This window comes from Mastomys coucha, unplaced genomic scaffold (genome assembly GCF_008632895.1).
Source record: "Mastomys coucha isolate ucsf_1 unplaced genomic scaffold, UCSF_Mcou_1 pScaffold5, whole genome shotgun sequence".
Lineage (NCBI taxonomy): Eukaryota > Metazoa > Chordata > Mammalia > Rodentia > Muridae > Mastomys > Mastomys coucha.
The window spans coordinates 24,884,379-24,911,803 of NW_022196911.1; the positions used below are offsets into that span (position 1 = coordinate 24,884,379).

Here is a 27,425-nt window from a genome sequence, read left to right on the forward strand (position 1 = left end):
GCAGAGGAAGGCAGATTTCTGTGAGTCTAAGTTCAGCCTGGTGTACATCGTGAGTTTCAGAACAACCAGAGGTGTTTATTACAACTGTTTATTACAGTTGGGAGAGTTTTTTCACACACAGGCCATATAGACAGTTAGCTTGGAGGTAACCAGCAAGGCCACCCTTTCCTGGATCACTTTCACTTACTGTGGACAGGGTCACAACCTAAAGCAGACTGCATGGCCACTTTTAAACCTTTAATGTACTTCATACAGACATATACACAATACTAATGTGTTTAGACACATACATAGTATTAGTGTATGACTAGAAATAAAAATGTCTTAGAGGAAGAGACAAGTGCCATAAAGGAAGGCATAGCTAAATGCTTGAATCTGTCTGCTATACCGTGGACATGGGCCTCCTTGTTTCCAAGTGTGCTAAGCATGTCGAGTATGGCCAATCTGTAAACGCTCATATGTCATTATCAGTGTCTTTGTGTGTTTAAGGCACCAATCTGTTTTACTGTTTATTCTGACTAAAGACAAAGACTTGGCCTAAGACGGGCTTCAGAATTTCAACTGATCAACATGAGTCACTAGAAGACTGAAAGTAACAAAGTCTGGCATTTACTAAGAGAGGGAGCCAGAGGAGGGCATGTCACTGGCCTTCCTGTTCTGATAGTGCCAGCTTCCTCTTGCTGCGTATGGCAGCAATGATTCCTGCCTCCTGGTGGCCATGATTGAGCAGTGCTGTGTCCCAAGGGCACCGTCTCGCAAGGGTGCACCAGAACCTCTATCACAGATGTGGTCCAGCAGCCCTAGGTTCTGTGGACTATTTATAACCCCCCTGGTACAGATTTTATATACCTCCTAGAGATCCACAGACTGCGGGATCCAGCCTGTCTGAAAGCAGCATGGCCTCTGGAGGTGTCCATTAGCCTATCGCACCCTAGGTAGAGAGAGGAGGAAGGCTTTTCTGAGAAAGGCTAATGGGTTTCATCTTTTTGTTCCACCTGTTGCTCTGCTGTGACAGGCTAGGGCTCAGGGTGCAGGAATGAGGACCTCAGGGTTGCACCCACCATGACTTAGGGTATATGCCTCCTTGGGGTCCCTAATGGTCTTCTTAGCCCTTTTTAGGGTTATACCACAAAAGTCTCAGAAAAAGAGTGAGATACGATGGATAAAACAGGAGTTTTAGACTCAGTTCAGCGCCTTGTGTTTATTTTTACTTAGAAAAATAATCAGGAGTAAAACGTACGCTCTTAACCTGACTCTGGCGTGAAACCGGTACCACCTGTTCTAAGGTCTGTTTTAGTCAAGGGTTATCAGACCCTTCATGAAAAGATTTCCTGGATGTTCTGCTTTGTAAAAGTAACTGGGGATAACATTCTCGTAGATGCAGAATAAATTAACCCCAAATGGAGGTGGAGAGCAAGGTGCCCCCACTGCCTCGTTCCCTGCCTCAGCTTCTAGTCTCCACCTTTGAAACTCGCATGATATGAAGCCATGCTATGCTGGCCAAGGAAGATTGTGTCAGAAGTAGAGTGACACAATGACACAGACACACATAATATATTCATATGTAACATAATAAATGTACATGAGTATCATACATATGTATTTATAGGTAGCCCAGACTCGCCCCTCACCTCTGCATAAGCAGGGCCTGGAGCGGTCTACCAGTTTCTAGACTACGGCGTTATAGTGGTTATTCATAAAGAAAGTCCTGATAAGGGTGCTCTCAGCATGGAGACTCCACATAGTCATTATCCAAGCCACGGCGAAACCTCGCTGTGAGAGAACGACTGATGACGATCACCCGGGGTGCCATGCAGTCCTCCCTCCGATGAAGAATGTTCCAGATGAGCATCGCAGCCGCCAGGGTAGCTAGAAGGCAGGCACCAATGTTCAGGTAGCAAGACCAAGATAAGTTGGTATAAGGGCCAATTCTGTAGAAGGTCACCAGTCCGATGACCAGCACAAAGCCTGCAGAAAGGAGAGGAGAGGTTTAGAAGCTTGGATCTGAGCAGGAGCCCCTAGGAGTCAGGCTTTACCTGTCCTTCAGTACTGTCCTCCTAGGACAGGGCAGAGCTACTTTATGTCGGCCTACTTATCTCTTGCAGCCTTTGCACCCAGAGGTTATAGCCAGGCTTTGCATCTGGGTGGCTTCAGGAGAAGTAGGCCTGTCCTGTCACCCTCTGGGCATCAGGCCTGTTCTTGAGTATCGATATGGCTGTCTACAGTCCCCACACCTGGGAGGCAGCCTTCTAGCCCCAGCCAGAACCAGCCATCATTTCCTTAAAGCAAGTTGAATTGCCTCTCATTTTTATAAATGCTTAATTAATTTGAAGCAAAACCAAATAGACATTTCTTAAATTTATCTAGAAACAGACTGTCATCCAGTGGTTTAAGTCCCTGTTGGAGTTTCCATAGCCATGGTTCTGCTGCCAGAGGGAGCAGAGGTTCCCTCTCCTATCAAGGCCACCTAGAACCCACACTCGGGGCAAGCAGGCCAGCTTGGGGCCTGGCTCAGGTCTGGTTTTGGTAATGTTTGGTTTCCTTCCACTTCTCAAGAGCATTTCTCTCTCGATGCTGTACCCTACTATGCTGCTGCTGTTCTTCTGGGCCCTCCCTCCTCTCCACAACCTGACACTATACAGGGCAGGAGAGGAGAGCTACCAGCTGCTCCAACTGTCTTGATTACTCTTTGTCCACTTGCTTTCTGTGACTAGCTCTCACTGTGTAGCCTAGGCTGCCCTTAAACTCTGAGTTGACATCCTGCTTCATCCTCCTGAGTTCTGTACCTGGTCTGGCTCTCACCAATTCCTTTCTTAAGGAATGACAAGGGCTTGATCTTGTTAGTTTCTTATTATAAGTAACGGGAAAATCTTGGTTTTCTGCCCAGACTCTGTCAGCCAACTAGGGTATGAAGACACAGCTGCTTGGTAGAGCAGGCAGTACTGGGAGACTTGCAGATCTGATGAGTAGAGGCTATGCCGTGCTGCTGCCCAGAAGCTGGCCCCGGGAGAGCTGCAGGGACTCACCAGGCCCTAGCTTAGCTTGGGATCAAGATAAAAAGGGCAGGGCAGAAACAGAGCCATGGGGGCTGGCAAGATAGCTCAGCGGGTAAGAGCACTGACTGCTCTTCTGAAGGTCCTGAGTTTGGATACCAGCAGCCACATGGTGGCTCACAACCACCCATAATGAGATCTTACGCCCTCTTCTGGTGCCTTTAATCCCAGCACTTGGGAGGCAGAGGCAGGCACATTTCTGAGTTCAAGGCCAGCCTGGTCTACAGAGTGAGTTCCAGGACAGCCAGGGCTACACAGAGAAACCCTGTCTCGGGGGGGAAAAACAAAAAGAAAGAAAGAAACAGAGCCGTGGGGGAGGGAGGGAGACACAGACCAAGTCCATTTCTTCCCCAGCAACTCCCTCCTCCAGCTATTTACCTGTCTCTTTCTCATATGCACAGCACCAGATGGTGCCATCCCTCTGTGCCCCTGCATATCAACATCCATAGGTCTATTTACCTGTCTTTCTCATATCACAGCACCAGACTCTCCCATCATGCACCACCCCTCCCAGAACTGCAGTCCCTCTATGCCCCTGCATATTGACATCTATTTAGAATATTCCACTCAGAAAACCACCACCACTTCCCTACTCATGATGGCCCTATGTGATCCCAGAGCAAAGAGCAGCATCAAGAGACAGGCAAGACAGGGGACAGAGAGACAAAGACTGAAAAGACAGGAGGACAACAGCTTTGACTTCTCAAAAACATGGGGACTCTGATCTCATCCTCACTGGACCTTCCAGGAGGAGAGAACGGACAGAGTTTGCTTTTCTCCTTCTTGTCCTAAGCTATTAAAACATATGTCCACGTTCATTGTAGTACTTTGTGGAATTTTTCATGCATGAAAATACTATTAAAATTTGCATTCCAAAATGGCTGTGGTGGCTCACATCTTTAATCACAGGACTACAGAGTAAAGAGGTAGAAGCTGGTGAATCTCTGTGTTCAAGGCCTAGTCTAATGAGCAAGTTCTATGATACACACACACACACACACACACACACACACACACACACTTGCATTCTACCTGCTTACTAGAGTCAACTTCTCTACCAGTGAAGAAGAGTGAGGCTTCTGTTTAACAGCTTCATGCTGTAGACATTCATATTAGGAGAATAAAGCTGGTATTTTTCTAATAGATGTAGAAATACTCTGTGTTCTCTTGTTCTCATATCTTTGGGCATGTTTACCAACCAAAGGACTTTCTGGTTTTGTCTTTTGTTGTTGTTGTTGTTTTCTTTTTGATTTTGGTTTTTTGAGGCAGTTTCCCTAGGTAGCCCTGACTGACCTGGAACTCAGAGATCTCCCTGCCTCTGCCTCTCAAGTGCTAGAATTAAAAGTGTGTGCCACCATGCCCAGCTAGCCAAAGGAACTTTTTAGTGCTTTTTTCAAGACAGAAAAAAGATTGGAATTGAGGCAGACTGGGTACAGAGGTTGCCAGCTTATGTCTTCTAAAGCAATAAATAATAAACAAGGAAGGATATGAAGCTTAACGAAGTAAAATCAGGCAGAAAGAAATATGGGTAAGCAACAGGGTAGGCAAGTGGGAAGAAACTTGCCCAGTCAGCAGGAGCCAGTTGCTACCAAGTATCCACCCACCTGCTCTCCCTTCCCAAGTTTCCCTTTCAGTCTGTGTGTGCTAAGAATCACATTTAGAAGTTGATCTGGCTGGAGAGGTGGTCCAGTGGGTAAATGCTTGCCATATAAACATGAGGACCTAAATTCAGATTCCCAGAACCCATATAAAAGCCAGACACAGCAGTACAAGCCTGAAACTGTAACAGGATTGAGACAGGTGGACCTCGGGGAAGAAGACAAGCACACACTAGCCCACCAGTCTAACTAAAAGCACCACTTCTGGTTCAGTGAGAGATCCTGTCTCAGAAAATAAGACAGAGGACTCAGTGAGATGGACACTTGCTCCCAGATATAACCTGACAACTGGAATTCAATTCCCAGCAGCCACAGAAAGGTGGAAAGAGGGAACCAGCTCCACAGAGTTGTCCTCTGCCCTCCATGAATGCCATGCCTGTGATGTGACATGCACACTCCAAAATACACATCATACATACACACAGAATAGTTTTTACAAAAACAAAAAAAGATAGAGCACAATAGAGAAAGGTACCCGAATTCAACCTCTAGCCTGTACACACACAGGCAAGTTTACCTGCACATACATGTGAACACACGTTTTCACTACACATATGCACAAAATTTTAACATTTTGTTCAATGGCCCCAGTTTTACATCCATGATATTCTTCATCAAAATGGAACTGATGAACTAATTGGTTCCCATAGCCTCAGGGTGAACGCCCAGGCAGGGCCCCTTTGTCTTGGGGTTGGTTTGCATCCCTGATGTGTAAAAAGGAAACAAGAAGTTTCCTTGGGGCTGGAGAGATGGCTGGATGATATGGAGTACATACTGCTCTTGCAGGGGACCTGATTTTGTTTTTAGCACCCATGTTGGGTGGCTACCGTGTGCCTGTCACTCTAGTCCCAAGCGGTCTGGTACTCTCTTCTCAACTACTTGGGTACCTGCACTCATTCATAAGAGTATAAATACTCACATATACACATAATTCTAAAATGTTTAAAAATATTTTTAAAAGAATTAATCCTCTCTTTTGTTTGGTTTGAGCGGGGGTCATGTTTTGTTTTGTTTTGTTTTGTTTTAGAGACAGGGTTTCTCTGTGTAGCCCTTGCTGTTCTGGAACTCACTCTGTAGACCAGGCTGCCTCCAAAGTGCTGAGATTAAAGGTATAATCTAACCCTTTTGGTTAGACTGGCTGACAAAAAAAAAGTCTTCTCTGGAAACCTGTTTTGATTTAAAAAAAAAAAAAAAAAAAAGAATGCCTCTGAACCTTCTGGTCAGGACTAATATGCATTCACGTGACTAAGAAAGTTAGCAAGGGAGAAAACAGTGTGGGCACGTGCAGGGCAGAGGCACGGTGTGGGCGGAGGCATGGTGTGGGCGGAGGCACAGTGTGGGCAGAGCCTCGGTGTGGGCAGAGGCTCAGTGTGGCCCTCCCGGGGTGTCATGAAACTCATGGAGTCATGATTCAAATGAGCCTCCTCTGAGAGGGGCTCATAGGGGACTGCAGGGACTGCATCTCAGCAAAGAGAAAGGATGAGAGTCTCAGATGTGGTGGCCCAGGAGGACATTACAAGAGCATGTACAGACAGTCCCTCCAAACAATTCAAACACACCCTGGCTGCATCTCTGGATTATACATCGGCTCTAAAACTGTCAAGAAAGTCTGGTGTTACTGGACTGGTGCAGAAGGGTCACCTGGGGGGAGCAGTGTTTGTAGTCAGTTTGTTACACATGTAGGGGTCATGCCTGCTTTAACTCCTCTGTATGGGTGTATCATGATGAAACATGTCAACAGATTGAGGGACAACTATTTAGATTCTACAGGAACAAGCACTTTCTGCTGCTAGGTTTGCAGCAAGTGACCTGTTCTAGTTCTGTGTTCTGCGTGCTGGTTGACACTGCTAAGGACATTGATCATCAGATGCCTCCTCAGCCCCACTTCAGTCACCCGAGCAAAACTTAGGTCTTCCTCATGCATGAAATGCTTCGTGGCTTCCTGATGCCTCTGCTTCTCAGCTTGGCAGCCCTGCCCAGCCTGCCACCATGGCTTCCCCTCGCCCCTGCTGCTTCATGGTTAGGAGAGATCTAGTTGAGCATTGTGTCCATTCCTTGGCTATCTTATGGTGCTCAGTCTCCTCCTTTTGTTTCTATCTCCCATGTCTGGGAATGCCAGAATCCAAAGATACCAAGGATACTCCACAATACCAACGACTGCCAGTAACTACTTGTTAAGTAAGTAATTTGAGACAGATCACAGTAAATAGGAAACAGAATAGGCTGGTGTGAGCTTGTGGGAAAGAAGGAAAGGGAGTACCCGCCTAAGCTCTAGTGACCCTGATGCCCCGACCCTGCTGAGTAAAGGCCATGGTGGAGCTGGCACCTGTAGGGCTTTGGTTTTTTTTGTTTGTTTGTTTTTGTTTTGTTTTGTTTTAAAACAAGGTTCCCAGCCGGCCAGTGGTGGCGCACTCCTTTAATCCCAGCACTTGAGAGGCAGAGGCAGGGGGATTTCTGAACTCGAGGCCAGCCTGGTCTACAGAGTGAGTTCCAGGACAGCCAGGGCTACATAGAGAAACCCTATCTTGGAAAAAAAAAAAAAAAGACTAAAACAGGGTTCCCTGTGTATCCCTTGCTGACCCAGCACTTGCTCATAGACCAGGCTGGCCTTAAACTCAGTGATCCGCCTGCCTCCGCCTCCCAAGTGCTCAGTTAAAGTCATGTGCCACCACTGCCTGGCTACTTTGAGCTTAAAGCTGATGTGAATTAGTCTCACAAGACTGAAGCCACCACCAGCTGAGATTCCCAAGGACCATGCTAGGGATGAGCTCAGAAGCTCACAGGTGGCTAATGATTTATTCCAGGATGGTGGCTTTACAGCTCTATCAGAGGGATCTAGACCTTTCCATGTCTAGCTATATTATTTATCATGCACACAAACTAAAGTTTCAGAAAATGTATCCACTTCCAGGAACACAAGAGAATATGAAAGAACACTCATCCTGTTGATAAGTTAATTAAAAAGATGTAAGTTGACATGCACATAAAAGACCTGGTAGAGCCCTCTATGTTCTGAAAATATAAAGTTGGAAGATAAAAGCTGTAGATCTGGGATGGGTAGATAGCTCAGTTGGCCAAAACCCTGCAGTACAAGTATGAGGACATAAGTTAAGACACCCACAAAACCCATGGTTTGGTTTGGTTTGGTTTGGTTTTTTTGTTTTTTCGAGACAGGGTTTCTCTATGTAGCCTTGACTGTCCTGGAAGGAGACCAGGACAGTCCTCTGTAAACGAGGCTGGCCTCAAACTCAGAAATCCGCCTACCTCTGCCTCCCAAGTGCTGGGATTAAAGGCGTGCGCTACCACTGCCCAGCAAAACCCATGTTTTTTTTAACAAAACAAAACAAAACAAAAACCTGGGAAGCAGTGATGCATAGCTTTCATCCCAGCACTTGGAAGGCAGAGCCAGGTGAATCTCTCTGAGTTTGAGGCCAGCCTGGTCTACAGAGTGAATTCCAAGTCAGCTAGGGCTACACAGAGAAACTCAATCTCAAAACCCCAAATGAGTGAGTGAATGAAGCAGAGCACATGGTGCATGTCTGTAACGTGTCTCAGTGGGGCGTGGTAGGGAGGAGACAGGTGGATCCTGAAGCTCACTGCGATAGCTGAATTGAGGAGCTTCAGGTTCACTGAGAGATCCTGTCTCAAAAATAAAGATGAATGATGAGGAAAGATAACTAATATGAACCTCAGGGCTCCACACAGGCATATGCACACACATTCACCCTAGCAAGTATATATGGCATGCACACACACCCACTCACACACACATAGATAAACATGGAATCTGACTAATAGACACTTTACAAAGGAAAAGTGAGCTAGACAGCTCTTCACCTGTTTCATCAGTAGTCATAGAAACCCAGCAGCATGTGGCCTGGTGCTGGACTGGATGAGTTCTATGTGTCTCACTTTTCTCACTGGAGTGAAAGTCAGAGGCTGCACCTTACTTGCTTTTTCATATTTAAAAAAAAAAATTGGAAGGAAAGTCTAGGTTTTCTGTGAAAAGGCATAACTATTTAATAAAGTCTCATACTAGATATTGATGTGGTATCATGTACCTACAATCCCAGAGCGAGGGAGGCAGAGATGGGAAATTGAGTTCTAGGCCAGCCTGGGCTACATAGAAAGATCCTCTCTCACAAAACAAAAGCAAACATCTTACACATCACTCATTCTGTGTATAGATAAGTTTAAGCTTCAGTTCTGTTATCAATCAGCTTTGACCACATTAGAGCACATATAGAAAGGGGAAATGGAATAGTCTGCCCATTCCCAATATGGAGCCCTATAGGGAATCTCAGCAGGGGACCTAGGTGTACCAAGGCCAGCCCAGGGACACATGTCCTTCAAAGAGGGGACCTGATAGATTGTAACAGGCATAGCTATTAGCATCCTCCAGCTCCGGCAGTTGGCTGCCATCCAAGTCTTGCCCTGAATCAACAGACAGGACATTATGGACTAAGAGATGATGGGAAGAAAGCACCCCTTTATTCAGCATCATTAATAAAAAATTAAAACATGGGAAAGCAGAGGTGTAACGCTCCATGAATTCACTGTATTGCCACATGAGCCATCATCCTGTGTGAGAAGGCACCTGGAGTCAGCTGGCTCAGCGTACGTAGTGCACTACAGATGTTATTCTGAAGTAAGGTTACCTTCTAAGTGTAGGGCCTCTGTGCTTGTGAGAGGTATGGATACCCTCAGAGTGTGCCACGGCTGGCTTTTGGCTTGGAACTCCTTCTTTCATCACCCCCTAAGATGAGGTTCCCTTTCTCCTCGGTGTCCTTTCCCCTGAAGACTTCTCTTCCCCAAATTCTCAGTGATGTAATCAGCTTGTCCAGAAACCTACCAAAGGGAAGTGCTTCAGCAAGCGCCGCGTTCTGCACACAGGATCAGTTCCATCTCTATGAAGTCCTGTTGCCAAAGCAAACAGCCTCTTCCTGTGCGCTGGCTAGCAGAGGGCGGTGTGAATTCCAGCACAGTGGAGAGCGTCCCTTTCCTCTCTTCCTTCCTGCCTTCTTCCTGGGGCCTAAGCTTCTGTCACAGGGTCTTCCCTTTTGGAATGACTATCAAACATACACACAGGTGGCATCAGAGGAAAGGCCCTGGGGTTGACCTCTGGTGCTCCTCTGCAATTGAGTAAGCAAAGTGCCGGTGCCTTATCAGGAACGTGGCTGGCTTCTAAGATGCATACTGACAAAGGGTCAATTGCAGACACTGCCAGCCTTGGCATGTCCAGCATGTGTAAGGAGGGAAGATGAGCAAGCCAGGCTTCTACCCCTTCCATCCTAGTATTCAGACCCTTGTGTTTAGAGACCCAGCAGTACATGACATGAGCCTGATTTTTTTTTTTATCCAAATAGTTCTTTCTAGTAGAAGGATCTGGAGCATTGAGGAGCAAGGGATCGTGTTCATCTGAAGCTCCCAAATGGCTCAGTTGGGTATGGAAGAAGGGGAGGAGAGATGAGGTATACTGAGGATGCAGAGGGGTGCTTGAGGACCAGGTAAAGAAGACAGAAAAGGAAATCAGCCCAACCTAGCAAAGCCTAATCAAAAGTGCTTTGTTGTTAAGTACTTAGAAGGAACCTTACAGGTAGTGGGAAGGGTGAAGGAAGGATGCCAGTATTTGTGACTTAGGAGAAGCTCTGGGAGTTTGGGTCAAGGGGGGTTGTTGGGGAAGGTTGGCTGTATCTTTGTTTTGAGACAGAGTCTGAACTATGTAGGCCTAGCTAACCCAGAACTTGCTCTGTAGACCAGGCTGGCCTTTAACCTCTGCCTGCCTCTGCCTCCCAAATGCTGGGATTAAAGGTGTATGCCACCATTCCTGGCCTCTGGTTCAGAACTGGCCGAGCCGAGCAATAAGGAACCACTCAGAGCCCAGTGTTGAAAGTCCTCTTGGTGATGCTTCCATCCACTTGCTAATAGTGCATGGCTTGCTTTGTCAGTGGGCTTCGCAAAGTCTGAGCTGCAAAAGTCACAGTGCCGGCAGTGAGAGATGGGCAGTACAGACACCGGCTTCCGAGAAACAGAACCTTATGGTACAAGGCCTGGCTTGTTGGTAAGCATCCATAAAAGGACATTTATTCACCAACTATGATGGAGCATGTATGTAATCTAGCACTCAGGAGGGAACACAAGCGGATTGTGAGTTTGAAGCTAACCTAAGTTTCACAGAGAATTAAAAACCAACCTAAACTTCCTAACAAGAGACTGTCTCAGGAAGCCAGAGGCTGCAGTTGGGTGTGGTGCTGTGTGCTTATAGAAACCACTTAGAAGCTAGGGCCAGGAAGGCATCCAGTTTGAAGACAGCCTGGACTTCCAGTGAGTTCCAGGCCATCATGAGAGCTCTAGGCCAGCCTGGGCCCCCTAACACGACTCCATCTCAAAACACATGAAGTGGGAAAAAAAATTGTTTTACTTTCTTTTAATGGCTGAGGGTGGTAAAGTGCTTGTCTTACATGCACAAAGTTGGGCCCAGTTGCCAGAACATACATATACAACACATATACAGACAGACAGACATGTTGGAGAAGAGACAGGCTTAGATTCCACAATGAAGGCAGCTTTGAATAAAGTAATTAATTATGAAGTAGCTTACACAGCACCCCCCCCCCAGGATATCCCTGGCATCAGGAAGACAGATTGGTGCCACATGCTGTGCATGGGGCTGCTTGTTTGCTGTTTGTTTGATTGGTCTGTTTGTTGGCTATTTACTGCCATTGTCCAAAGGGATTTGGAAATGGGTTTTATAAACTGCAATGCTAGTGGGTGTAGAAGAGGAGCTTTTAAAGGAAAATGCAGATAAGAAACATGCCCTTCAAGATTATACATTCACACCAGGCAGTGGTGGCACACACCTTTAATCCCAGCACTTGGGAGGCAGAGATTTCTGAGTTTGAAGCCAGCCTGGTCTGCAGAGTGAGTTCCAGTGCAGCCAGGGCTACACAGAGAAACCCTGTCTCGAAAAACCAAAATACATACATACATACATACATACATACATACAATCATACATACATACAATCATATACATACATACATACAATCATACATACATACATACATAAAACGATTACACATTCACTTTTCCAAGGCCTCCAGCTGCCATCTCTCTGGCTCCCAGAACAAACTGTAGAACTTCCTATGCCTGCCATTCCACATGGAGGATGCCCATAAGCTCTTGCATGGATCCGTAATGACACCCAGGCATAGCTAAGGGTATAGTGATGGCCTCCCCAGCCTGACCCTTTGTGTAGTGCCCTCATAGTGGACTCCTTAGGCAGCAGGGCTGTACTGATGACATAGGCGTTGCCCTTTGGACATACAAAGGTGGGTACATTTCAGGCATGTACTGGGACCCGAAGAATTTGGAAGTCTTCAACATCCATGTAGGGCTGAGGCACCTCCTAAGCAGAGCTGTGAACCCACCCCAGCCCCTTTCACTGCTCCAGATGCTGCTTGGTGCCTGCGAAGAGCCAGAGGCTACACGAGCTCATTCCCTTTACAGAGCGCTTACTCTCACACAGAGAGGGCTGCTTTCCCTCTACCTGTGCCCCATGGTTGGTTTCAGGCCAATCTGAGCTACAGAATAAAGGAAAAAGGGGGCTGGGGAGTCTAGCTCAGTGGTAAAGTGCTTACTAATGTGTGGGAGACCTAAGCTCGTTACTTAGCACCATTAAAAAAAGATGCAGTAAAGAGAAGAGGAGAAATAGTGACAGAAGATATAGAAGGGACACAGAGCAGAGCAATAGAGACAGAAGACGTAGGCAGGACACAGAGCAGAGCAATAGAGACAGAAGATATAGACAGGACACAGAGCAGAGCAATAGAGACAGAAGATGTAGACAGGATACAGAGCAGAGCAATAGAGACAGAAGACGTAGGCAGGACACAGAGCAGAGCAATAGAGACAGAAGATATAGACAGGACACAGAGCAGAGCAATAGAGACAGAAGAGGTAGGCAGGACACAGAGCAGAGCAATAGAGACAGAAGATATAGACAGGACACGCAGAGCAGAGCAATAGAGACAGAAGATATAGACAGGACACAGAGTAGAGCAATAGAGACAGAAGACAAGACAGAGCAAGACAGTCCATGTGGAACTGCCGTGTGGACGCTGCCAGAGCCACCTCTCCTCCTCGTCTTCCCAGGAATTTGGTGGGAATTTCTCTGACTTAGGACACTGCCTCCCTGACAGAAACACGGCTGCTTTCACAGGCAAAGTGTGGCGTTTGAGTGAGCAGACAGTGGTGAGAGCACATGGAGTAAGGGTCACGAAGGAATCTTTCCAGATTCCAGGTAAAGCAAAAATTAGACTTGGAAAGTCCTTAGCAGACATTGGAAATGCCATTGCATGTACTTGGTGGAATCCATAAGGGTAAAACTACACAAGACGGCTGACAGCCCAGAGAGCAGCAGCTGACCATGGCTGTCCCTGGTGTTGCTGAGCAGGAGTCCCTCAGAGCTGCAGTTTTTACCCAGGGTTGTGCTGAAGATGGTACTGGTGCCCAGAGATGTGGGGCTAATAGCACGTGAGAGCACAGGCAGGCGAGGAGTCTGCCACCCCTTAGTTTGTTGCTTCTGCTGGTTTCCAGGGTTTCTCAGCCTCCTCAGTCAATTCTCTAGACTTTCCTCTTTATATTAGCATCTTCTTTCCCGCTGCCCACCCACCTCGCCCCAGCACTGGGACTTGGGTTTGCTTGACAACAGGTAATAGCAGGCGTTTCCTCGTCCTGTGACAGGACATCCTGGCGCCCCACAGTCTCTCCCTGCCTTTAAAACAGACCCAGGCACAGGAAAAAACCCAGCTCTAAAATTAGCAGTGTGATAGAAGAAAGGCACATAGCTGCTCTCTGTACTGTTTGTCAATGAAACAGTCTAAACAGGCCAAATGCATTTCCTTTTTGGGCAAAACAGACCCGTCAGGGTGATAGTCAGATGCCAAAGGGACAAGGCAGCCTGGGAGGCACGAGAAGCTTCCCAAACTGCCCCGGGGCCACCGCCCTCATCCCTCTGGTTTTTTCCACTGGCCTCCAGCTGTTGGGGAGCTTTTGGACAGAGATGGTCTAACTTTTCCAGGTTGTGCTGGCCTTGAAATATTCAAAGTAGAAGTGTATTAACCCAGAACCACTTCAGGAGGCCCTTGATAAATTCCCTCCAAGACTGCCAAGGACAACTGAATTTCAATTAATGGAAGTTTTCCTCATTTTGAACTGAAAATACTCTTCAGTGCGTATTTGGACACAACATAAACAAGTTCTAACGATTCCAAGAAAGAGTCTCTAGGCTGTCAGTGTAAGAAAGGCAGCAATCAGGTTGATTCTCCCACTAGAAATAGTTACTTCAGTCAGGAAGTATTGAGAAGAAAAATAAACAACAAAGGAACTATGGTTCTTTTCTTTCTTGGCACTAAGATGTCTTTTATTTGTTATTTTTTGGGAGGAAGGTGTTTTAGACAGGGTCTCACCATGTGACTCTGGCAGGCCTGGTACTCATTCTGTATACCAGGCTAGCCTTGAACTCACAGAGATCTGCCTACCTCTGACCCCAGAGTGCTGGAATTAAAAGCATGCATTCCTAGCACCGTGTCTTTTTAAAACAGCTTTTCCTATGATGTTTTCAAAATCTTCCATTTCCTTCTCGAGGATGGATTCAGATGGTAGAGGCCATCCCTTCAGTAAGAACTGTTTGCTTTATATGTCTGATCAATAAAGGGCAAAGTATGAATCTTTTATAAACATGCCCATGTTGTCCTCTGAGTGGTGAAGGCGTGAAGGGGGCAGACATTCATCACATCTGGATGTCTTGTGTCCAGTGGGAGTCACAGAGACAATCTTGTATTGCAGCTGGGTAAACTGCAGCTGGCTCAGTGATTGGCTCACATTCACATGGGTAGAACCAGGATATAGTTCCAGCTCCTAGGCCACTGAGCCCTGGGTCCTTCCACAGACTTCACAACCTTCCAAAACCCCCACCTCTTCCTGCCTCTGACTGGCCCCAGGGAAGTGACTCTCACAGGACCATTCTGCCACACTATTCTTAGCATTCAGGGTAGCAGGGTTTCCTGACTCCCCCAGGCATTCTCTAGCACATAAATACCAGTCAGCCTCACTCTGGAAACTGTTTCTCAAGGAAGATAAAGGCCCGGGGTCTGTTATTCCTAGAACGAGTCCCTTCAGACTTCCTGCTGTTTCCCTGTCAGGAATGGGCACTGGCCCCAGGAATGGCTGGCATTCTAGACTAAAAAGCAAAGGTGGACTAGAGAATGTCCTGCACTCTGCTCCTGTGCACCTGTGTGTCCCTCTTTGCTGTCTACAGACCACACAGCTGATATCCTCAGTGAGCTGCAAGAAGCCTGAGCTTCTCCTAGTTGTTAATGATCCTAACAGCCCTAAGCCTACAGGATGGAGCAGTGGGACCCCAATCACCAGAGGTGGTGGGTCATGGTCACACGCCTAACATGATCACACATTGTGACTTCTAACGCCAGTCTAACCCTTCCACCATCCTGTGGATCATTTCTGGTGGTGATACCACTCTCATCCTTTAAAAACAGCAAAATTTCAGCCAGGCGTGGTGGCACATGCCTTTAATTCTAGCACTCAGGAGGCAGAAACAGATAGATCTCTGGGTTTAAGACCAGCCTAGCTTACATAATGAGTTCCAGGCCAGCCAGGGCTACATAGTGAGATCCTGTCTCAAAGCTAACAAACAAGCAAAAGTAGCAAACAGCAAATTTGCTTCTAGCGTATCTAATCTTGCACACACTATCCCCAGATCACTAGGTAGGTGGGTGGCTGAAGCAAGTCTGCTCTCTGACAACACAGTGTCATGCAGAGTCAGGCTATGGTCTGCATATCTGTGTTACAGCCAGGATGAGAGCAATGTGTACATGGTTAGGCATCTGCTGTCCACTCCAACTGTCATGACCAAGGATTTGTGCTGAGCCCAGGAAGCCTCACTTAAACAAAGCCCTACCTTCTGTTGTGGCTGTTGGCTGGGCAGGCCGCGACTAGGCTAAGGCTGCCTCCCGTCTCTGCCCAGCATAAACCAACTATTCCCCAGATGTTTCATCAAATTGGCATCAGGAGCACGATGCTGACATACAGAAGGGTAAATGTGGTAAAGATTCTGTAGACTCAGAAAAGCAGAACACCTTAATTCAGTATGCTAGAACCTGTAACCGCACCTCAAGCCACCCAAGGCCCTGGGGTACTCTCCCTCCATAATATTGAATGGGCCCAGCAGGTCTGCCAGCTTTATGGGATCACAGTGTGACTACTCTGCCTGCCCTGGTACTTACTTGCCAGCTGGAATGCAGCAGCCATTGCCTCCTCCCAGCACTGGGACTCTGGTGACATCAAGGGCAGACCCATCAGCCCAAGGATGAAGGTGATCTGACCCACAGCAAGTGCGGCTGTGGCCACCAGGTTGCAAGCACGCATCATGTCAAACTGTACTGTGGGCCAAAAGAAGGGAAGGCAGGTGGTCAGTATGTAAGCCACTTAGGGAAGAGCCAAGTCAGGCTGGCCCACACTCATTTTCATTGATAGCCACTTCCTTTATGGGCCTCTATTGGGCCTTTGAAAAAGCAATACAGACAGCTAGTATCTTCTCTGAACAGAACTTTGTGCAAGTACCTTACCCACTCTGGAGTCTCCATGCTATCCTCATGTCCTCTCACCAGCCATTTAAGGACCCCCAAGCTTAAGTGCAGGGTCACATCCCACCTAGGCTGAAATTCTGCTGTGTGATTTAAGTTTTTGTGTGTGGTGTATGTATGTGTCTACCATGGTCGGGGGGGGGGGGGGGGGGGGGGGGGGGGGGAAACAGGGCTATTAGACCTGCTTATGTGTGTGCACATGGAAGCCAGAGATCAAGTGTCTTTTCTATTGTTCGCCACCTTATTTTTTAAGATAGGGTCTCACTGATTCTGTCTCTCACCATTGTGGCTAGTTTGGCTAGCCGTGGAACTCCTGGGCTCCTCCTGTCTCTGCCTTCCAGTGCTGGAAGGGGGCTCCAGGCTCCCTCCACTGCACGCCGGCTTCCTATCGGTGCCATAGATCCACACTCTGACCTTGCACAGCAGACACTTTGCTCACTGAGCCATCTGCCCAGCCCCTTGGTCTGGGTCTTGGTGGGACACTCAGGGGCTATGTTATAATTGAAGGGGAGTCCTGTCAGCAGAGGGTTTCTTGCTTAGTAGTGGACCGCATGGGTCCTCAGCTGCTGTCCCCAGTTAGCCGATCAGACACCCAAGAACTCAACAGTGGTTTTATTTTGGTTTGGGTTTTTTGTTTGTTGGCTAAGATTAAAGGCGTGGAGCACTGTGCCCAGCTTGAAACAGCCATTACTTCTCCCTCCTATGAGCAAAAGACTTAAGTCTTTAGTGTTAAGAGATTCCACTTGGGCCAGGTGGTGGTGGTGCATGCCTTTAATCCCAGCACTTGGGAGGCAGAGGTAGGTGGATTTCTGAGTTCAAGGCTAGCCAAGGCTACGCAGAGAAACCCTGTCTCAAAAAAGAGATTTCACTTGGGCTCTCTACCAGCAATTGGACAGAGCAGGAGCTAGACTGAGCCTGCTGAACCGAGGCTCCCATCCCACTTATGTCCAAGTCCTTTGCTCTCACAGCAGCCAGAGTGGTGTTCCAACCTTGTGCCTGCCTTCCTGGCTTTTACTCTCTGCCCCATGCCCTGTTCTCAGAAGATGGACAAGTCAGAGTGTGGTCGATGAACTGTAGACAGAGCATGTCTGGCCCAGAAATTTGTTTCTCCCTCAAATGAAATGTCACACCAAAGCTCGTACTGTGGAATGGTGGTACACCAAATGCTGACATTAGTAGGTGAGGTTGTCCCAGATCAACAGCAGAGCTGTCAGTGGAGACTGCTAGAAACCAGGGGGGGTGGGCACAGCAGGAACTGCATGCCATAGCCCAGCCTCCTGTTGCCTTGTCTTTCGGACTAGCAGGAATTGGGAAGTTCTGATTCACAAACGTGTTGCAAATAAGTCAGTGCTCAGCTCAAGGCAGGCCTGGACCTACGTTTGAAAGGTTACTTTTTAGAATTGGCTTATCACAAATGTTATCATCAGAAACGCAAGAACTGAACACACAAAAAAGCATAGCCTTCCAAGATCCCTGAAGACCCTGCACTCCAGGGTTACTGTTGGACTGTCTTCCTCTGAGGGCAGGGAACGGATGGCCGTCTCATGCACAGGTCAGCTAGCCTCTCTTGTGTGAGCCAGCAAGTAAGGCCCCATTTACAGAGACCTGAAGATCTTCTCTTCTACTTCTCACAAAGACTGAGAAAGGCAACCCAAGGGAGGTGCAGACTGCTTCACCTCAAAGGGCTTTTAAATGGCTCGAAGGTAACTTTGAACCATTACTGCCAATATTGGCAGCTCTGTTTGGTTTGACCTAAATGTTTGTTGAAATGCAATATAAATTTACAAAATATCTCAAAGCCCTAGGGCTTGGTGTCTGGCTTTCTTCTCATCTCATGTGGGTTCATGTGCCTGAGCACATGATAGGTACCTCTGCCCGAGGCCTATGGGCACCTCACTGTCCCTCTGTCCCTCTGCTATCCCTTCTAGCCCATCCCTGAAGCCCCACCCTCCCAGGTTCCTCGAATCACACCATCAAGTCTCCTGTTTCTCTGACTCTAATGACCCAATCCAGTAAGTGACTATCTAGGTAAGGCCTGTGAGAACATACAGGCCTGGAGACTGAAATTCAGAGGGGAAGTCTGTCTCATCCAAATGGCCAGAGACCTCTGTGCCCTTCTCTGTTTTTGGAAACTGACTTGGTCCAGCAGTCAACCTCCATACAGGTGAAGGATGCATGCTGGGCCAGGAAGTGTGTGGGATGGTGCTAAAAACTTACTTAAAACTCCATACTGGCAACCATGAAGTTACGGCCCTTTCCCTTCAGCCCTTTCTCAGACCGTAATGCAATTTGAGAAAAGTCATCTTGTCCACATGAACTGAGCACAAACTTGCTCTTGGGGTGCTCTGCCACATGACTGTCGTCTCTGCCTAGGCCCCTGTGTGCCCTACCCCATCTTCATGCTGGATGGTGTGATTCATGCCCCTTACAGGATCGTGTTTATATTTAGGCTGTGGAGTCATGGAGTCATCCAGGGGTTTTGTGCCACTTCCTGCCACCAAGGGTCAGCCTGTCCTTCCCATTGTCATTAAGAACTTCCTTTGCGGAGAACTCTCCTATCACTTAGAACTCAGGGGCCCCTGCTAGATCCCAGGCTTTTCCGACTTGCCACCTCCAGTGTGGAAGCAGCACAAGCAGATTTAATCCCAATGAATCTTGCATACCACCTGTATGTATGAAGAGTTCTGTGGCTGTACAAGATCTTAAGCTTACTGGACAATCCAAGCAGCCCGTGGATCTGGTGGCCCACCAGAGCAAGATGCTGCTGGATCAGTAGTTGCCACTGACCAGATCTTCCAGGTTGGGCACATAGTTTCTCCTGCTATACCCACAGCAAAGCCTCCAGTGGGTCCTGCTTCTGGTGACTGCAAATTTATGTCCTTAGTTAACGACAACCAGAATGTAGATCATCATAGATCCTAACACAGCTGCTTTAAAGGGGCATGAGGTAGGGCCAGCAACATTGCAGGTGAACTCACTTGCAACGAAAGCCTGATGTTCTGAATTTGATACCTAGAACCCACATAAAGGTGGAAGAAGAAAACTCACCCACAAAAGCCAACCTCTAGTCTCCACATGTGCACCATGGCATGCATGTGTGTGCATGCTAATCAAGATAAACCTAAAAAATGTAATAAAGGACAAGAGATGAGCTAAGGTCTAGCAGCGTAAGATTCCAGGTAGGAAACAAGCAGGCATCCTCCCAGGTGTAGGCACAGCTTAAACAGGCCAGTGTGCTCTTGGGATCTAGAAAAATGTAGAGGAAGGAAGAGCGACAGAGGAACTGGGAGCGCCAAGGGCAGCTGAAATGTTCCCTGAGCTGCGGGACTCACAGAATGGTGTGACTTTCTGAGGTACAGGGCTGTTCCTGGACCTGAGGGCTCTGGTAGTACTTCAGGCCGGTGACTGCCTCTTCTGATTTGCTGGTTGGAACTCCCTCCTCTACAGCTAACCTGTTAATGTTCACACACAGCAGGAGGGTCAACCCATTGCTCTGTGCTCCTGCATAGTGCCCTCTGTCATCTGGAAAGGCATTTCTGACTACCTGCAGCAACCTACATTCTTCACAATGCCGTCAACTATCCTAGAACTTTTGGTGTGGCTGAGCTCTTTCTTGTTATTTATTTTGTACTATATTTATAATATGTATTACATATATTTGTAATATGTAATACATATAATATGCATTAAATACTATCCCAAGTTTCAAATCAGAGCTGAGGTGGTTGAGGCAGCAGCCCTGACATTGTGTGGCGAGAGCGCAAAGCATGAGAAAGTGCCACATGCCCACATTATATATTTATAATGTGTATTACATATGTACCCCATATATATATGGGATATATAGGATGTGGGCATGTTCAGACGCATTGGAGCATGTAGGTGGGGGGTGTATCTATATGTACATGTGTGTTTAGACCAGAGGTTGACATGAAGTATCTTCCTTAATCACTTTCCACCTTACATACTGAGGTCTCTTCACTTGAAGCAAGTAGCTCTCTCTGCAGCTTACTCCTCTGTCTCTGACCCCTGAGCATCTGAACTCCAGGTTGACCACTACACCCGCCTGGTATTTACATGGTGCTGGGGCTCTGAACTCTGGTCTCACGTTTTCACGGTAAGCATTGGGTCCTCTGAGCCAGCTCCCTAGCCATTGCGTACTTATTTTTATTCCATATATTAGAGCTTTTTAAAAATTTATTATTTTGTGAACATAAGTGTCTGCCTACATGTATATCTGTGCACCGTGTATGTGCCTTTTGCCCACAGAGGCCATAAGAGGGCATGGGATTCTCTAGGTCCTGGAATTACAGGAGGTGTGAGTCATCAGTTGGTTCTGGAAGTCAATCCCAGGTCCTCTGGAGGAGCAACAAGTGCTCTTAAGCACCAAGCCACCTTTACAGCCCATGATACGGCTTCTTAAACTTTTCTCAATCACAACTCCTCCTCTTAAATTTTTTGTTTGTTTTTCGAGACAGGGTTTCTCTGAGTAGCCCTGGCTATCCTGGAACTCACTCTGTAGACCAGACTGGCCTCGAACTCAGAAATCCTCCTGCCTCTGCCTCCCAAGTGCTGGGATTAAAGGAGTGGGCCACCACCGCCTGGCTTTATTTATTATTTTTGTTTTGATTTTTCGAGACAGGATTTCTCTGTGTAGCCCTGGCTGTCCTAGAGCTGGCTCTGTACACCAGGCTATCCTTGAATTCAGAGATCTGCCTGCCTTTGTCTCCTGAGTGCTCGGAGGCACCACCTCTACCTGGCTTGCTTATGTATGTATGCGTGTGTGTGTGTGTGTGTGTGTGTGTGTGTGTGTGTGTGTATGTATATGTATATTCATATATATATGTACTGTGTATATATGTATGTATGTATTGAGACAGGGTTTTTCTATATAGCCCTGGTTGGCCTAGAGTTCCCTATGTAAATCAGGCTAGACTTGAACTCACAGAGATCCCAAGTACTGAGATTAAAGGTGTGTACCACCATCCCTGATCTCACAACCACTTTTTGCCTAAAAAATGTTTGGCATATTTGAGGTATATTAGTAGGTAAAATTGGAGTATAAGCCAAGAATTTACTGACAATAAATCATAAATACATTTTAAAAGTAATTTTGGTATACATATAATTTTACCATTTATTAAAAACAAAAGCAAACTGAATACTAATGAGATAAATGTGTTTGATAAAGAATCAAATCATAGCCAGGCAGTGATGGCATGCATGCCTTTAATCCCAGCACTTGAGAGGCAGAGGCAGGTGGATTTCTGAGTTCCAGGCCAGCCTGGTCTACAGAGAGAGTTCCAGGACAGCCAGTGCTATACAGAGAAACCCTGTCTTAAAAAAAAAAAAAAATAGTAATCAAATCATGATTGAATATTTCATATTATAGGATGTAGAGCACCTTCAGTTCTCAGATTTTAATTTCATAAGTACTTTATTTACTTACATTAACTTATTTATTGGGAGTAGAACAGTGTGCATTTCAGAGGGTATGTAGAGATCAGAGGACAACTTTCAGGATCTTGCTTTCGCCTTGTACCTTGTGAGGTCTAGGAACTAAACTCAGGTTGTCAGCCTTGGTCTTAATGGCTTTACCTACTTAGCCATCTTGACAGCCCCACATGTTCACTTTGTCTTAATGATATATTTATTCTTACATCATGTGCATCAATCAGCATTTTGCCTGCAGACCTCCTGGAACTGGAGTTACAGACAGTTGGGAGCTGCCCTGTGGGTGTGTCACATGTACACAAAGTGTGAGATAGCAGAAGTACAGTAAGTCAGTCTCAAAAACTGTTAAAAAAAGTCTGTCTGAATTCCAAATAAAAATTTCTTTTAATGATGTTTTAGTGAAACTCGAGTCATCAAATCAAACATTATAAAAGAGGAAAAACAGGCAGTGAGCAATGCACACCTTTAATCCCAGCATTCCAGTTGAGGAAGCTGGCAGATCTCTGAGTTTGAGGCTTGCTTGATCTTCATAGCAAGCCCCAGATCTGCCAGGACTATATAGTGAGACCTTGTCTCAGAAAGAAAAAAGAAAAAGAATCAAGTACTATAATAATTCCAAAGATAGACCGGTCTGATACATGCCTGCTGAGGAATGATCAAATCGTTGTTACTCGTTATTAAACAATTATGTTTCTGTAAGAGCAAGAAGCTTAATAGTGAAAACACAGCCCTTCATACTATCCCAAGTTTCAAATCAGAGCTGAGGTGGTTGAGGCAGCAGCCCTGACAGTGTGTGGCAAGAGCACAAAGCATGAGAAAGTGCCACATGCCCACATTGTGAGCTCAGGGCCAAGGTATTCAGAACAACACAAGTGAGCCCTGCCCTCAACACTTCAGATTCATTAGTGATTTGATTCTGAATCAACTTTGAACATTGTTGAACACTCAGAATATTGTTGATCCAGAAACTTTTACTATTGCCAGATTTCTTGTGATGACCTCCCTATGGGAACAGGACCGGCAGTTTAAGAAGCTGTGACTTATATAACCACCCAGAGTAGGATTGGGAAGGTGTGGAAATGTGATGTTGAAGGCTAACAGTACAGGAGCAGTGCAGTGGGCATCCCGCGCTTCATCTCAAAGGCTGGGAAAGCTGCTGAATAAATGACAGTGCTGTTTGGAAAGAGAAAGGCCTGAGTGGCTTGCATGGGGTTCTGTACAAGCCATACGGTGAGGCTGAAGGACTGGAGCCAGGAAGAGAGTGCAGACTGACTGCTTGCCCGTCTTTTCCTCAGTCCTCTCCTTCCCTCTGTTGTCTTCATCACTCCTGTCTTGGAAGCTTGAGTTCTCAGAGCTCCGTTATACCCCGTGACAGACTCTGCAAAGTCACTCACTCACTCCCTGCCTGAATTGGATCCCCACCCCATGGGAATGAAGTACTCTCTTCCATGCCACAGGGCCACAAATCTGCCATGTCATCTGTTGTACTTGTCTGTGTGCATAGCCCAGGATGTCTCAGAGCATAGCATAACTACACCTAACCAAACTGTCTGTCTGTCCAGGTGTCCAGCCAGCCAGCCTGGTATAAGAGTGTGTGGAGATGCCTAGAAGCAGGAGTTGAGGGATCTCCATGGGTAGCACAGAGGTCCAGCTGATCTGTGCCAGGGTTCAACCTTATGTTCATTATTCATGTGCAGCCTAGGTTCAGACAAAAGACTGCAGGTCCCTGACCAAGAACACAAGCTGTAAAAAGGGAGCCATAGAAAGTGAGCACCAGAGAGTGAGGCTGACCCTAGGCTCAGTAGATCCCTGGCCTCTACTCTAGCTCCCAGTCTCTCTAAAGGAGGAGACTATCTGGGTACCATATAACAGAAAGGCTAACTGGTTAAAAAAAAAAAAAAATTCCCATGACTCTCTTGGGCAGGCCCCAGTATGACATGGCAAAGGCCTGACCTGGATGAACTATGTTCCTGTCTAGTACTCTCAAGACATCTGGGAACCCAGAGCCCTTAGACTAGAGTTCAGAGTGTCACAGAATGGCCTATGTGCTCAGTCTGTATCTCAGGCAGGTCCCTTGGATGTTTGCAGCCAAAAAGCACAGAATAATTCTAACTCCATGTGTTCTACAAGCAAGAACTCATGGCTCAGAGCTAGCAGGAGGTGACTCTGACACATGGCCCCACCAGTGATCTCTGGAAAGGCTAAAAGTGGCCTGTCCTGTAGTCTTGCTCCAATGTCCTAGGCCACTTCTCATAATGAAATTGTGAGCAAGGCACATAGTCCTATGTACCAAAGTCCATGATGTGCTCTGGAGGGTTTTGTAAAGTGTCACTGCTCAGGCATGAAAGATGCTACCCCAGTGCCATCTGTCTAAATGGCAGAATTTGAGCAGCCACCCCTCCTCAAAGGGTTGATTTCTAAAACCACTTGAGTCGCATGGTAAGGTCCTGCATGAGAGTCTCGAGGCTTGCCACAGGTCTGACTCTAGAGAGGAGCAGATATTCTTGCAGGCTAGGGATGCAGGTGCACATGGGTGAGGGCATCAGGCATCACTGGCTTGTGGTTGCTGTTCTCTCTGTCCAAGAAGAGCAAGTGTGTGAGCTGAGATAGAGTGGTCGGCACAGATGGGAGCAAAGCTCATGGGGAGGAGCAGATGAGAGGAAGAGGCCAGCAGCAGCCCTCCCTCCAGGCTCCTGGGCACACAGCCAGATAGCACTGTCCCAAGCCAGGGGGTTAGGAACCAGCTTCCCTCAGGAAATGCTGGCTTATGGCTGCTTTGTTCTACTGCATTTCAGTCTCAATGTGTGTCACACTGTGTTAGCAACCAGAATTACCCATTCAGCCTGTTTCCCAAAATGTCATCCTGTTACCTACAATCAAGAAGTGTCTCTGACTTTTCTGTTGTTTGGACAACAGGCAACTGAGGATCAGCTGCCTGCAAATGCCAGATTAACTGCAAAAGGAGTTTTTTCCTCTTTTTGAGACAGGGGTCGGTCTCACTGTGTAGCCCAGGCTAGCCTGGATCAGCACCTGAGTGCTAGGAATAGTTATCCACCGCCAGCCCAGCTTAGGAAACTATTTTTAAATTGTCTAGGGATCTTATGCAGAGCAGAAGGCTTACATAGATGGGAACCTTAGGCACAGGTAAGGGGGAAGATGAGGGGTACATAGGGCTGGAGCAGCTGAGGCTGCCATGCTGTCACATAGATGTGGGCAGGGAGGAAGTTATAGAGGCCCTGTTCGTACTGTTGGCCTGGCCTCAGAAGGTGGAGAATGGGAAGAAGAGATGTCTGCACAAGATGTTCCTGGGATGACCTGCTGGAACTAAAAAGCAGGGAAAGGAGGCAGGAGTGTGCACATATCACAAGGGATGGTGGGGTTCTTCAGAATCTTCATGGTCTAGAATGGGTTGGATCTGGAATTGGCTGTTCTCAGATCCTAGTGAGAGGTACTAGGCAGGAGTTCCTGCCTACACCTGGCCCCACCCCAGAAGACCTAAAGCTTCTAGGACTGGACAAAGCACAGCCCATGTGAGGTGCTTAGGGGAGCCTTGAGGTTATTAGCTGTCCTGCTTAGCCAGAATGCTCACAGGATTCACAGGGAGAGCTCTCTCTCTCCACTGACACATCACAGATACCCACATTCAGATGTTTAACCTCCCACAAGACATCTAGCTCCTTAGAGTGCATTCATCTTTGATCTACTCAATAAAGGGCTCCCTGCCTGTCAAGGCCCAAGGGAAGAAGCTGAGCTGTCCCATTGTAAGCTTGGGTGCCTCTGCTCATGAGAGGGGTGTGGTGTTCCCCTGCCTGGTCTGCAAGCCCTCTGTTGGTCACGAACAGGCTGAGGTGGTTACACTGGGCACATTGCTCAGGATTTCCAGGAAGTCCCCTTAACACTGAGCAGATGTCCACCTACGTCTCATGCTTTCTAAAGATCAGCGTCATCTTCCGACAGCTGCCATCTGGCCTAAAGCCTCCAAGACAGTTTGTAGGAGACTGGGCACTTGCTAGCCAGATCTCTTTGTTTTAGGGGGTCATTGCCAGGAAAGAACTCACATGTGTCTATTTTATGTTGCATCTTCATATTTATGTCACCCTTTTTTCTTGTACCCTCAAACCTGCGTGCTATTTAAACAGAAGTTCCCAACTCCTAGGATAGTGTATAGACCCCAGAACAAGAGATCTGGGAAAGGAAAAGGCCACCATGGGGGTAGGGCAGGTAACGCTCTGTGCTTTGCTGCCATGTGCCTTGTCTGGTCTCCCGGGCATCCCAGCCAGAGTCTCCTGCACTGTCCAGAATGCCCCAACCACCTCAGCAGTTAAGGCAGAACTCACCCACATGTTCTTATACTTCTCATTTTACTTATTAGTAATATTTCTTTTCAACCAAGGAAAAATGACTTGATTTGATTAGGATATCCATCTTTTATCCTTTAGCCATGTCTAATGGCAGAAAAAGAGCCTCTAGCCACGTGAAGTGACTTCCCTGTGAAGGAAGCCACAGGCAGACTCTAGGCTCAACAGTGGAGCTCTGTAGCATTGCTTTTCAAGGTGGGCAGGAGGCGCAGGTTCCCTGTCGCCACCCCCAACACGGGCACAACCTCCCCTCCCCTAACCACAGAAAAATAAGAAGACTTACATTTGACGGTGCCTCGAGACTCCTGGAAACCTGCTGACTCAGAGCCCCATCCTAGCACCTCACAGTCATGGGTGTCCACTTGCCCAGTTCGAGTCCCAGGGCTTGTACCTCCCTTACCCCTGTCCACCAGCCAGCAGGACTTCCACAGCCCCACACTCCGCTTTCGTCCATCCTCCAGTGTCTGGTACACCCAGTTGGGGGTAAAGGCTGCTGCGTTGTTGAGGATGAGGGAGACCAGGGCCACCAGCACAGCTGTGGCCACAAGCTTCTGGACGGTCATATCTGACTGCCAGGACTGTCTATCTTGGAGAAAGTCCCACGTCCCAGTAAGCCGCTATGCATCCAGAGAAAGCCAAGACGCTGCTAGGGGTGGCTAGAGAACATCACCACTCATCCTTGGGAAGCTATGCAGCAGCTCCAGCCAGGCACATGAGGGTGTCGGAGGTATGGGGAGAAGCCCATGGGACAGGTCCAAGTGAGCTACTCACAGCCCCGTCTTATCCTGCCTCTTGAGCCTGGAGCAGGGACAAGCCTGTGCTGAAGCTGGTCTCCCCAAGACCCATTCCAGGGAGAAATCTGGGGCACCGGATGCACCAGTGAGAATCCAGAGTTGTAAGTGGGCTGTCTTCTTTGGAGCAGAGGCCAGGGAGGCTGTGCCCACAGTGCCTCTTGCCCACAGCAGTGGAAAACAGACAGTTAACTCAGGAGGCAGGCACAGCGTGGGAATCAGCCGGGCCACACTCCTCAGAACGGGCTGTGGGAGCCAGTCTGATGGAGGAGCGGGGTTGTGGAAGCAGCGTGGGTTTAGCCACCTCTCTGCCGCCTATCCCGTCTTGGTAACTCCACCACAAATGGCAGGTCCTGAAAAGCAGAACGCCTGCCACAAGGAAACGTGTGTATGCGCGAATGTGTGTGAGCTCCCGTTTCCCTGTCTCTCAGCAGAGAGGAAATG

The 27,425-nt window shown here is 47.5% G+C and overlaps 2 protein-coding genes across 7 annotated transcripts in view; one reads left to right on the forward strand and one right to left on the reverse strand.

Annotated features, from left to right (window-relative positions):
• The window catches only part of Ift140 (intraflagellar transport 140), an 83,079-nt gene that overhangs the window by 37,610 nt on the left and 18,044 nt on the right, over positions 1–27,425 (forward strand). The window lies entirely within an intron of this gene.
• Positions 75–27,425, reverse strand: Tmem204 (transmembrane protein 204). Its single transcript, XM_031352144.1, has 3 exons — positions 26,474–27,425; positions 16,019–16,174; positions 75–1,968 (listed from the first exon to the last, which is right to left on the reverse strand). Exons 1-3 carry the CDS (start codon positions 26,751–26,753, stop codon positions 1,724–1,726), a joined length of 681 nt encoding a protein of 226 aa, XP_031208004.1. The 5' UTR covers positions 26,754–27,425; the 3' UTR covers positions 75–1,723.

Bases quoted from the DNA above. Each gene is read 5' to 3' on its own strand.
- Tmem204 (XM_031352144.1), bottom strand. From the start codon at position 26,753: ATGACCGTCCAGAAGCTTGTGGCCACAGCTGTGCTGGTGGCCCTGGTC. The intron at 16,175-26,473 runs GTAAGTCTTCTT...TTTGGCCCACAG, and splicing joins GTCTCGAGGCACCGTCAAAT to TACAGTTTGACATGATGCGT. The intron at 1,969-16,018 runs GTAAGTACCAGG...TCCTTTCTGCAG, and splicing joins TGCTGCATTCCAGCTGGCAA to GCTTTGTGCTGGTCATCGGA.